Source organism: Anolis carolinensis, chromosome 1 (genome assembly GCF_035594765.1).
Source record: "Anolis carolinensis isolate JA03-04 chromosome 1, rAnoCar3.1.pri, whole genome shotgun sequence".
Classification (NCBI taxonomy): Eukaryota; Metazoa; Chordata; class Lepidosauria; order Squamata; family Dactyloidae; genus Anolis; species Anolis carolinensis.
The window spans coordinates 25,555,261-25,568,085 of record NC_085841.1 but is presented as its reverse complement, the minus strand read 5'-3'; the positions used below and the strand labels follow the sequence as shown (position 1 = coordinate 25,568,085).

General features: G+C 37.9%; 1 protein-coding gene across 3 annotated transcripts in view; it reads left to right on the top strand.

Annotated features, from left to right (window-relative positions):
- The window catches only part of ppm1b (protein phosphatase, Mg2+/Mn2+ dependent 1B), a 57,208-nt gene that overhangs the window by 36,838 nt on the left and 7,545 nt on the right, over positions 1-12,825 (top strand). For all 3 annotated transcript variants that reach the window (XM_008115717.3, XM_008115715.3, XM_016995505.2), the window contains exons 5-6: positions 8,425-8,536; positions 10,045-10,102. In XM_008115717.3, the coding sequence (XP_008113924.1) occupies positions 8,425-8,536; positions 10,045-10,102 (170 nt within the window). The remainder of the gene's footprint in view (positions 1-8,424; positions 8,537-10,044; positions 10,103-12,825) is intronic.

Below are 12,825 nucleotides of genomic sequence, written 5' to 3'. Positions count from 1 at the left end.
CCAAAATGTTTTTTTTAACTCAAAAGGCTCCTTGTTGAATCTAAGTGGTGTGAAGAACAATTTCAGGGTTTTTGTTTGTTTAGTTTTAAAGCCGAGAGCATCTGGGATCTGCACTGACAGCCTCAAAGGCACAGATGGATGGAACAGAAAGAGGATGGAGGGCCACAGGAAACAGCTTGTGGGGTTTGCACATTGGCCATCTCACGCATACACTTAGCATTCAGGTGAATGGTCAGAGCACTCTTTTAAGGTCAATGGAAAGTGGGTTTTACACTACAAGTCCCATCAGGCCTTAGCTATGGAATGGTGGGAGTTGCAGGCCAGCAATGTCTGCAGCAGAATGCATGCAAAGAATGGCTTCCTCTGGGCCAAGATGAACCACATATGGAGCGAATACTTTTTCTTTCTTCCTAAGCCATGACACCTCCTTCCTCATTTGTCTCCCTTCCAAAAGTAGACATAATAATAATAATAGACCTTTCTTGAAAAATGTACCTTGTTCTCGTACACTATCTGGCACACACCCAGCGAGGAAGGAGGCAGGAAAGGTAGCCATGTGGAAAATGAGGAGGCTGGAAAGTGAGAAGGCAGGAAGAGTGCACGCCTTTCCCTTCTTCCTTAGAAGCAGCTGCGGAAGGGAAAGGGAAAGGCAGGAGAAAAGGATCTCATTCGCACAGCGCTTCTCTCGCTTTTTCTTTCCCCTTCTTCAGCGAGTGCCGACCAAAGGGGGAAGGGACAAGCACAAGCAGGACCTTCTCCTTCGCATTCACACAGCACCGGCCAGGAAGGCTAAGGAGAAGCTGTTTCTCCCGCTTTTTCCTTTTCCCTCTTCAGCAAGTTCCGACCAAGGGGGGAAGCGACAGAAGGGAGAGGGGAAAGCATGAGCAGCACTTTCTTATTCGTACAGCACCAGCCGAGGAAGGAGAAGGGAGCTGCGGCGGCGGCAGCAGCGGCTCCCTCCTAGGTCTTTCTTTTGGGGGAGGTCTTATATTTGGCAAGTCCGCCAAACCTGTACTAGGTCTTATTTTATGGAGATGTCCTATTTTCAGGGAAACACGGTATTTATCCCATTGGCTTTTTTCGCCGCTGCATCACATTGTAGGCTCATGTTTAACTTGTTGTCCATGAGGACTCCAAGGTCTTTTTCACACGTACTGCTGTCGAGCCAGGCGTCCCCCATTCTGTATCTTTGCATTTCATTTTTTTCTGCCTAAGTGAAGTATCTTGCATTTGTCCCTGTTGAACGTCATTTTGTTAGTTTCGGCCCATTTCTCTAATCTGTCATGATCGTTTTGAATTCTACTCTTGTCTTCTGGAGTGTTAGCTATTCCTCCCAGTTTGGTGTCATCTGCAAACTTGATGATTGTGCCTTCTAACCTTTCGTCTAAGTCGTTAATAAAGATGTTGAACAGAACTGGGCCCAGGACGGAACCCTGCGGCATTCCATTCGTGACTTCTTTCCAAGATGAAGACGATGCATTGGTGAGCACCCTTTGGGTTCGTTTGCTTAACCAGTTACAGATCCACTAACCGTAGTTTTGCCTAGCCCACATTTGAGTACCTTGTTTGCCAGAAGGTCATGCGGGACCTTTTCGAAGGCCTTACTGAAATCCAGATAGGCTACATCCATGGCATTCCCTGCATCTACCCAGCTTGTAACTCTATCGAAAAAAGAGATCAGATTAGTCTGGCATGATTTGTTTTTGGTAAATCCATGTTGACTATTAGCAATGACCACATTTGTTTCCAAGGGTTTGCAGGCCACTTCCTTAATTATCTTTTCCAAATTCTTGCCTGGTATTGACACGAGGCTGACTGGACGGTAATTGTTTGGATTGTCCTTTTTTCCCTTCTTGAAGATAGGGACCACGTTCGCCCTCCTCCCATCTGCTGGGACTTCTCCCGTTCTCCAAGAACTCTCAAAAATTATTGCTAGTGGTTCCGAAATAACCTCCGCTAGTTCCTTTAATACTCTTGGGTGTAGTTGATCTGGCCCTGGAAACTTAAATTCATTTAGAGTGGCCAGGTATTCCTGGACGACTTCTTTCCCTATTTGGGGTTGGATTTCCCCCAATCCTTCATCCACTCCATGTTGCTGAGGTTGAGGCTGGCTTTCTTTTTGTGAGAAGACTGAGGCAAAGACGGCATTAAATAATTCTGCCTTTTCCCTTTCCCCTCTCAGAATTTCTCCATCTTCTCCTTGCCGAGGCCCTATCGCCTCCTTGTTCTTCCTTTTCCTACCAACGTAAGCAAAGAAGTCCTTTTTATTGTTTTTAATGTCTCTGGCAAGCCTGAGCTTGTTTTGCGCTTTAGCCTTGTGAACCTTTTCCCCACAGAGGTTGGCTATTAGTTGGAATTCTTCTTTGATGATTTCTCCCTTTTTCCACTTCTTGTGTATGTCTTTTTTTAGTCTTAGACCGGTTAGAAGTTCTGGCTTCTTTGCACTTGTCTTGTTTTTATTCTTTATTGGCACTGTTTGCATTTGCGCCTTGACTATTTCACTTTTGAAAACCTCCCATCCATCCTTGATTCCCTTGTCTTTTAGTATTGGCGTCCATGGAATGCCGCTCAGTATTTCCTTCATTTTTTGGAAGTCAGCTCTCCTAAAGTCCAGAATGCGGGTTTGACTTGTCTTCGTTTCGGCCTTCCTTTGTATCGCGAACTGCAGGAGCACATAGTCGATTGCCCCTAAGGATCCGACCACTTCAACTGCTTTGATCTGGTCCTCCGTGTTTGTTAGGATGAGATCAAGAGTAGCCGATCCCCTTGTTGCCTCTTCTACCTTCTGGACCATAAAACTGTCTGCAAGACGAGCGAGGAATTTGTTGGACTTTGTACTCTTTGCCGAGTTTGTTTTCCATCAGATATCAGGATAGTTGAAATCGCCCATTACTACTATATCTCTTCTTTGTGCCTGTTTGGTCAGCTGTTGACAGAAGGCTTCATCATGTTCTTCATCCTGGTTTGGAGGTCTGTAGTAGACACCCACAATGAGATCTTTTTGAGTCCCGGTTCCCTTGATTCTTATCCAGATGCTTTCAAGCTGGTTTCCCGGATTGCCGTCTTGCATCTCTTCTGCAACGTAAATGTTTTTGACATATAGGGCTACTCCCCCTCCTCTCTCCTTTGTTCTGTTTCTGTGAAAGAGGTTATTTCCTTCAATGGCTACATTCCAGTGATGGGAGTCATCCCACCACGTTTCAGTGATGCCTATGACATCGTAACTGTGGTGTTGTTTGTTTGCTGAGGTGACATTAAGATAGAGGGCGTTAGAATATGTTTTGTACCACCAGCAAATGGCTTGTAGCATTCAGATATGTTTTTTTAAACAAAAAAGGTGAGTGTTTTGTTAACTGTGACAGTTAAGTTGCAATAATTAGGAAAGACATTGACAATCTATTAAGTAAATTATCTTATGGTTCAGTTAATTGCTAATGAAAGCTGCTATTTAATAGATCAGATCAATAATACATAAAATGAAGTGAATTCCTTAAACCAGGCTAAGTCAGATAAGTTTTGATTTACTTGGTTTCTAATATTTCTCATTTTTGAAACAGACTTGGCAGAAGTACATAAGTAACCAAATACTTAGGATGAGTTTAGCTGATCTGTTTCTTTATAGATGTAGTTTTTTATTCTTTGCTGTAAAGTCTCACCCAATATTGCTTACCATCGGCTTGTTAGAGATAATTTCTTCTGCAAACTATTCAGGTACATATCTGTAAATTACATTTTGTGTTGGTTCTCCATAAGCATATTGTTTTTATTGGAGATGTGGAAATGGTTACTAACACTGTTGAAAAGAATACTGAAGGGCAAAAATGATTGCATTTTCTTTATGGGTTGCTTTATTACTATTGCATAGAAACTCCATGTGGAAAAGACTTGAAAAGAGTATAGCTCTGTCCATTTTTTTTCTTGCTGGGGAAACAAAGAGTGCATGTTGGAACTTCCAAAATGGCTTCTTAAGCATAGAAGGGAAGGGAAGACAATGTTGTATGCTGAATGTCCCCTTTCCTTCTATCATATAGATCAGGGGTCCCCAAACTAAGGCCCGGGGGCCGGATGCGGCCCTCCAAGGTCATTTACCTGGCCCCCGCCCTCAGTTTTATAATATAATATTTTTATATCAGTTTTAATAATATAATATACAGTAGAGTCTCACTTATCCAAGATAAACGGGCCGGCAGAACCTTAAATAAGCGAAAATCTTGGATAATAAGGAGGGATTAAGAAAAAACCCTATTAAACATAAAATTACATTATGATTTTACAAATTAAGCACCAAAACATCATGTTTTACAACAAATTGCCAGAAAAAGCAGTTCAATACACAGTAATGTTATGTAGTAATTACTGTATTTACGAATTTAGCACCAAAACATTGCAATATTTACTACAAAAACAATGACTACTAAAAGGCAGACTGCCTTGGATAATACAGAACCTTGGATAAGTGAAGCTTGGATAAGTGACACTCTACTGTATTGTATATACATATAATATTGATAAAAATATTGTAATGTTATACAATAGAATACTAATAATAATACAATATAATAATATTAATTATATGTTATATATTACACATAATATTACAGTATAGTGGTATAGTTCACTATAGTATTGTATAATGCTAATATTGTGCTATGCTAATAATATAATATATTGTATGTACATACAGCTGCTCTGAGTCCCCTTCGGGGTGAGAAGGGTGGGATATAAATGTAGTAAATAAATGTAGTAAATAGATAATTACTTAATTTTAGACTCAGGCTCAGCCAAACTCTGAAATGACTTGAAGGCACACAACAGCAACAATCCCAGTTACCTTGACTATCTCATTGGCCAGAAGCAGACCCACACTTTCCATTGAAATCCTGATAGGTTTATGTTGGTTAAGATTGTTTTCATTTTTAAATATTGTATTGTTCTTTCATTGTTGTTGTTGTTGTTGTTTTGTACTACAAATAAGACAAATATGCAGTGTGCATAGGAATTTGTATTTTTTTTCTTCAAATGATAATTCGGCCCCTCAACAGTCTGAAGGATTGTGGACCGGCCCTCTGCTTTAAAAGTTTGAGGACCCCTGATATAGATCCTTCCTCCCAGCTTCCTTACCCCGTTGTCAGCCTTTCTGTATGCAGAGAAAGAGGTACACACATAAGGGATTGGACAAGATTCTTAGCTGTTTTACATATGCAGAAGTTTTCCTTGTGATCTTCTGAGTAGATTACATTTGTCATTATCAACTAAGATTTAACAGAATTGATTAGCTGAGTGTATGGCATGTGGGCCAGGCCTATTGCCTTTCAGTAACAGTGAAAAACAAAATAAAAATTAAATTCATAGCAGTTGCGAAGTCTGGAGAGATCTCTGTACAAAAATGGCTTGCTTGAAGCCTGTTGTAGCTGAGACTAAGCGCAAGAGTTCACAGTTGTAGTCATTGAGCACAAACATGGCAATCCTTGGTACATTTGAGAGGGGGGGGGCACCGCCATATCAGAAGGCCTGAAGAGGACTGTGCTACCTCAGGCAATATGCAGGAACGTTCTTATATAAATGATAAGCCAAATATTCAGCACAATAAGTTATCCATATTTTTTCTCTCCCATGTGTGCAGCTTTTGATTTTTTCCCTTGCAGGAATTCCCCAAGTCATTCAATGTCCTGTACGTTGGATGAACTGTAACAACTTTAAATGACATACTTGACAAGAAATGAGATTTAGAGTATTGAAGGAATTTTATTTCAAGAATAGAAGAATTTAAAGAAAACAGAAGAAAATGCAGAAGGACTGTTATTTTACCTTCTCCTTTATTTTATTTCGATATGTCTCCCGATTCAAATAAATATTCAAACTCTGCCCTTTGACAAATGTCTACTGTTTCCTTAATTTCAGAGCTTGAACTCAAAATAGTTTTTTTAGAAAAATGAACAGTGTGTAGTTTGGCATCTCAAGACAAAACAAGAGAATTCTTGTGGGTCACTATGACCGATTAGCTTTTATCTAACTAAAGAATGCCTAATCAGTAACATATTTTTTGTTTTGTTTTCCTGGAGCCTAGTTTTTTTCTGAGTTTAAATTCATATATCATATTCAATCAAGAATTCATGTTACTGAGTTTGGGGAGGAAAGGTGTGGTTTTAATATGTGAATATTTGGTCTTCCCAGTTACCTTTTGCTAGTTTGTGTGTGTTTGGCATATATACTTAACAAGATAAAAAAATGAACTATGTAAAATATGCCTGTTTTCATTTTTAATTTACTTTGAATCAAAAATTATCACAAAGAGGTAGCAACAATATTTTCTATCTCTTGCTTATGGAAAAGTATTAAGCCAAATCGAGTTGCAACTTCACTGTTTTTATAATCAAGTATTTTAACTATTTTTGTTTGATCTTCCTGGATTTTGAATGTGCGTAATGATTATTGGGAGAGAGAAAGAAACAGCCAAGTCAGTACACTTAGATTAAGTGTGACTGTTTGAAAACCTCTCTCTCCTATCCCTGTCCTATTTGAATTTGAGACTCTTAATACTTGTTCATGTAATTTCAAGTTACATTTAGAATGATTAAGAGGGTGATAGTTATATGAAATAGAGCAGTAGCAGAATTAGGGCCAAATTTTTATTCTCCATGCCTTGTGAATGACTAATACAATGGGACGTGACAGCTGTGTATTTCCATTGTTGATTTTGAGGCCTTGTACTTGGTAGGCCCAATGATTGCTACTGGGTGCTTCTGGTGCTTTAAAAAACAATCTGATAGAAAATGCTATTTGAAATCTATTTGTAAAATACTTTCCTCCATTTAGTGTGCATGCTTTTAATAGCTGGCCATCAGAAGCAGCTGAGGACAGTAGTACATCATCTTTTGGTTAGAGTTGGTTTATAAGTATTCTAGTTTGGGCAGCTTCTTCCTTCAGAAGTTAGGAAGGTGTTCTGGAGATACATTACATAATGATATGAACAATGATCAGATAATAAATGGAATGGAAGAAAAGAATGAAATGGTTACAGGTTGAAGGTAAAAGAGAAGAAATAAAAGTCTAAAAGTTATGATCTGTAGCACAGTGTTGTTAGGTAAGATTAAATTTGAATGTTGAGAAAGAAAGTGTTGCATAAAATGTATATGACAAGCTTAGTTGAGGTTTTAGCTCTAAATATGTTTTTAATCAGGTTTAAGGATTTAAATGTTTATTTTTAATATTGTTAATATTTCATTCTAATTTAATGTTTGTATATTTTAGGGTTTAAATGGTATTGTATTGGTTTTAGTGTAAGATGCTTTGAGTCTCTTTTGTAGAGAAAACAGGATATCAATAATAATAAATTTCAAATATTTGAAAACATAATAGATTTATGCAATTCCTATTTGTGAAAATTCCATGGTTAGAGCTGTTACCTTCCAGCAACATAACAGCTCTTGAAACATACATTTGGATCCGTTTCTTTGCTTAATTATTATATGATTCTATCTTACAAGTAAAATATAGATTAAGATTAACACAGTGGGATTTACTACTGAATATAGCTATGTAGAATTGTGTCTAATAAGTAGTTTTCTGCCATGAGTAATTCTTTACACAGAGAGTGTAACACATTCCATACATAGGAGCTCTACTACAAAGCAAAGGGAACATTCCTGGTTGATTAGCTGCTACACAGCAAAAGGAATTTTCCTTATTGGTTTGATTTCGTGTTTATCAAATGTCTGCAACTACTTTATAAAATTAAATTTTCCAGATGAAGCATGTGAACTGACAGAGTCCTTAAACTGTCCACTTGAGGTCACTCAGGCTCTAAAGCCTGGCAGTTCTTAATTTCCTGTCCTCCTCCAGTACAAATAGTGAAACAAGAATAATACTTTTCTTTTGTCTCTGCCCCACCTTAAAATATCTTAATCTTTGTGATTATGCAACAGTCTTCTTTTTTCTGGATGGATTGGGGCAGGGATATATGGCCTTTTCTTCATATGAATCGATAATTCACAAGATACATTATTACTGCTTGTCATCATTTGGTGTTTGAATTTTTCCTAGGGTTTGTACACGAGCTTTTATTATATTAAGTGGCAGGAGCTGATGTTTCAAAGTAAGGCATGACCAACAACAATCCCAGAGTGGTGTATTGAAGTCGCTCTCATCTAATCTGTGTGATTTGACAGCCCAAGGCTGGAATGACAAGAAGTCCTTTAAACGCAGGAGAGACTACTGGGGATCATATATGTGTGATGGAGAGCACTATAAAGGATTCATATCTGGTCTATCATCTTGATTTGCTTTTATATAAGTAGCATTTACATCATTAAGTAGTCTTTTTTGTTTTGGTACAAGTATTCCGTTTCTGTCTGATGGAGTAACGTTTATGAGAATTTCTGTCATCTCTTCCTTTTAGTAATTTGTAGCTTCTCTTTTTCCTAGAAATTATGGAGAAATCAGGCGAAGAAGGAATGCCTGACCTTGCTCATGTTATGCGCATTTTGTCTGCAGAGAATATCCCAAACCTGCCACCAGGAGGTGGTCTAGCTGGCAAGTAAGTGGAAACATAATTCATAGCTTTTTGGTACAGCTATGAACAAATGTGCTTCACTTTATAATTAACCCTTTTTAGTTTTTATTAAAATAATATACAAAGGCTTACAGTACTTTGTCTCTTTAATGGTAGAGATGTCCGACATCAGCTTTTCATTTATTCGACATATATGTATAGAGAATAACAAGACATGCCTGGGCATATTTTGCAACAAGTTTAAATGTTAAAAGCATAACATGTATTTTCACTTTCCTCTACAACTAGTACAATAGCACGGTCTATACTTATTGTGGGATCATGACATCTATTACTTTTAGACAGCAACCATCAGTGTTGCATTTCCCCCATCCAATAAGGTCAAGATTACATTTTAACTTCTTAGCCCTGGATAGCAGGTAGGCTGAGAAGAAGGGATCAGTTTCCTCAAACCTCACCAGTGATCTGAAGAGTCATTCTGTTAATGTAACAAAGATTATTAGTACTGTCTTCTATTTGAACACACTTTCAGAATGGCAGAGGGAACTAGAATTACTGAATGTAGTCCAGAACAAGGTTATTCAGTGCAGTCCTCACACCAATATTCCAATACGATCTTGGATCGGTTACAGACTGAATTATTCTCTGAACTATAGTTTAGAATGTGGAGTTCCTTGTGTAAAAATGAAAAAACATATTAAATTGTTGGGTTGTTGTATGTATTCCGGGCTGTATGGCCATGTTCTAGAAGTATTCTCTCCTGACGTTTTGCCCACATCTATGGCAGGCATCCTCATGGTCATACAGCCCGGAATACATACAACAACCCCGTGATCCTAGCCATGAAAGCCTTCAACAACATATTAAATTGTTACTTATTGGGTGGAAGTAGGGGTAATATTCACACATTTTATAGGAATGCATTTCATCCATTCATGGGATGGGGCAGTTACTTCTATGATAAATGAGATGTCTGAAGAATATCCTGCTTCATGCTGAATTTTCTTTCTTCACACTAAATTTCAAGCTATTTCTTTTTGTTCAATTATTTATGAAGGGTAGATATATGGACAGTGTAATGTTCACAGTTTTATGCTTTATTCCTTCTCTAATCAAACAACATGAAATACCCACTTTTACAGTAACCACACAGTGGGTCAACTTTTTCACTAAAGTGTCTATTCGAACTCCAAAACGCTTTTTTAGTTGTCACCTTGGAAGCACAGAGTTGAAAGAGACCACGGAGGCCATCCAGTCCAACTCTCTGCCATGCAGAAACTCACAATCAAAGTACCCCTGACAGAATGGCCATCAAGCTTCTCCTTAAAAACGTCCAAAGACATCAGCTGAAATCCTTTGAATCCGTATTTGCAAAGTTGGAAATTCCTTCCCCGTTACTTTGTACTTTTACATCCAATTTCATTTGGCAATTTAATTCCAGTTCTTCTAGCAATCATGACTGATAGTTAATGTATTCATTTGTGTAAGAGAAGCTGCTCAGAATGTAACTTTATACTGTCATCTTTATCTAGGCGAAATATAATTGAAGCTGTTTATAACAGGCTGAACCCACACAGAGAGAATGATGGGGTAAGTCCTATATTTGCTTGTTAGTTTTCATTGAGGCAAATAATATGTTTTAGTGGGAAGGATAATGTAGAATTGAAAGAGTTATAAAAGTTCTGGTGTCGCATTCTGAAAAGAAACTACTTTTAATACAAACTGCTGCTGTTGCTTTGTACTAAACTTCAGGGGCTGCAACATACGGATGGATACCTTTGATGTTCTTAATTTTTTGCAGGTGTATAATTAAGTGAGGTGTGTTTTATACACTTTTTAATGGCAGGGATGGAAAACCATGTAGCTTTCTATGTATTTTGTATACTACAGCCTAGGTATTCCTCACCACTGGCTACTGTCCGGAGTGGCTATCTGACAGGATCCATAGAGCTATATGATTTCCATCACATCTAACTGTCTGTGAGATGTTGCATCATAGGAAGGGAGCATAATGTTTTGTGCCTGCAGCTCTGCACCCCTTCACCTGCAGCTGTAAAGACCAGATTTTGCTGCTGGTAGTGGATTGTTATGTTCATTAAGTAGTTGGGGAGTAGGAGGCATGAGGTAATCAAGTAGCAGAGACTTCTTGCTGCAGAGGAAAGCCTGAATGGAATGCAGAGAGGGAAGGGGAATGAGGTTGTCAGTGCCCTGCCTCTTCACTGGCAAACTGTAGTAGGGAAGGGAGACAGTCCCTAAATGCCCATTACACACATAGCCTTTTTGATTTTCCAGTTACCAGAGGAGAAGGGTTTGATGGAATACACAGAGCTAGTGAAAAGCCACTTGTGTCCCCATGTAATATAAAGTGTACATGTTTGTAACGTAAAAGTTATAGTTACATATGTCCCTGGCAGGGTTCTGTCCCTAGTTTCTCATTATGCTAATCTGGGGGAATGCTTTCTTTGTTGATCACTTTACTAGATGTTCAGGTGATCATCTACTTTTGATTTCTGAATTGAATTCATTGAGACAGGTTGGTTAGTAGTCAGATGGCACGATGCATCATAAGAGGGCACTATTTAGCTGTATTACACAATTTTTTGTTGAAGATAGTACTACTACTAATAATAACAATAATACATTAAGTTAAAATGAACTTCCTGGGCTATATTAATGGCAAACTAAAATCCTCTCCACGATGCAAGTGACATGACACATAGATTTCCCAGGGATTGCAGCTTCCTTATTGTTTGAAGCAATGGCAGTGATCTGTGTTAAAAATAATTATTTCAATTCGTGTTTAATAGGCTCTGTTGATATTTAAAGTGATGTGCTGCTGCCTTACAGAACCTGGACTTTTAGCTCAACAACTCTACTGTGGGCAGCTCTATTTCTTTAGATATAAGTCAGCCTCCATACCTATATTCATAATCAGTTTGCAAAGCTTAACATACCTCACATTATTCCATGCTGTGCTGTTATAGTAAGCTAACTAACTTTTATTGTGTGTTACAAAAAGGGTGTGTTTTGAGCTACATATGTTGGAACCATAGCAAAGTATTCTGGTCCCAATGTTGATTTTGCATTCTGTGTGCTGTTTTATTTCCAGTCCTTTCACAGGTATTATGTTCCCTTGAATCAATCTTTATGTATATCTATGAATTATAAAATGCCTATACATGCAGAATAGGTATTAATTTAATAAACGTTTTAAGAAGTGGCTTTATTTCTTGTAGAAATTGGATTGTTTGAATGTATTGATGTGAACAGCTTAATTAAAATGTAGTAGGTGCATGAACTGTAATCTGTGAAATAAGCATTCAAGGATTTGTTCATTTTTTAAAAAGCTATCTTTTGTTTGGGCTCTTAGCTATAGTATATAAATTTTCCTTTCTGCAGACCATTAAAAAGAACCACACTGTGGAACTGTGGGAATCCTGGTTTGTCCTGAATTGAGCAATGTGCTACTGCACATTGATGACTTGTTCGTAGCAGAACAGTGAAAGAAATTACAGAGCTTCTTTGCTTTGTAGTTGATTTATTGTGTCATTTGACAATGGTTCATTTCACACCTCTGGTTTTTTTCTCTTTCATCAGAGGTGAAAAGGAAGCTAAAAACAAGTACTGGGTTCTTTTTCTGGACTGTTTGGGAGGGAATTAACTTGGGAAGGAAAGCAGCCCACCGCAAGACAACACAGTAAACTGTATTCAAACTCCCTGGCTACATATTAGCTGCAATTACTCTGAGAGGAAGAAGCGAAACAAGCCATGTTCATATGGATGTCATGTGAACAGCCCCACTGAATGTTCATAATTGCATTAGTGGTATATAACGGCAGCGTATGTGACTACACTTTTTTGTATTTGAGCATATTTTCTCCTTAGATAATAGATGGAATTATTTGAAACGCCTTTTCTCTATAAAAGTTGAGCATCCCTTATTCAGAATTCTGAAATACTCCAAAATGGTACACATGGGGTGTTGAGATAGTGATACTTTTGTTTTATGATGATTCAATGTACATAGATCTAGTTTCATGCACAACATGGTCGCTATCAAAAATATTGTATAAAATTACCTTCAGGCTTTGTGTTTAAGGTTTATATGAAGTATGAATGAACTTTGTGTTTAGACTTGAGGATTTCATCTCTAAGCTACCTCATTATGTATGTGTATGCAAATAACGGTATTCCAGAATCTGGAAAAAAAAATCCCAAACCAAATTCAAAACACTTTTGGTCCCTGGCATTTTGATAAACGGATATAGTACATCTGTACCTTCTTGGATATCATAAGCATATAAACTTATTTC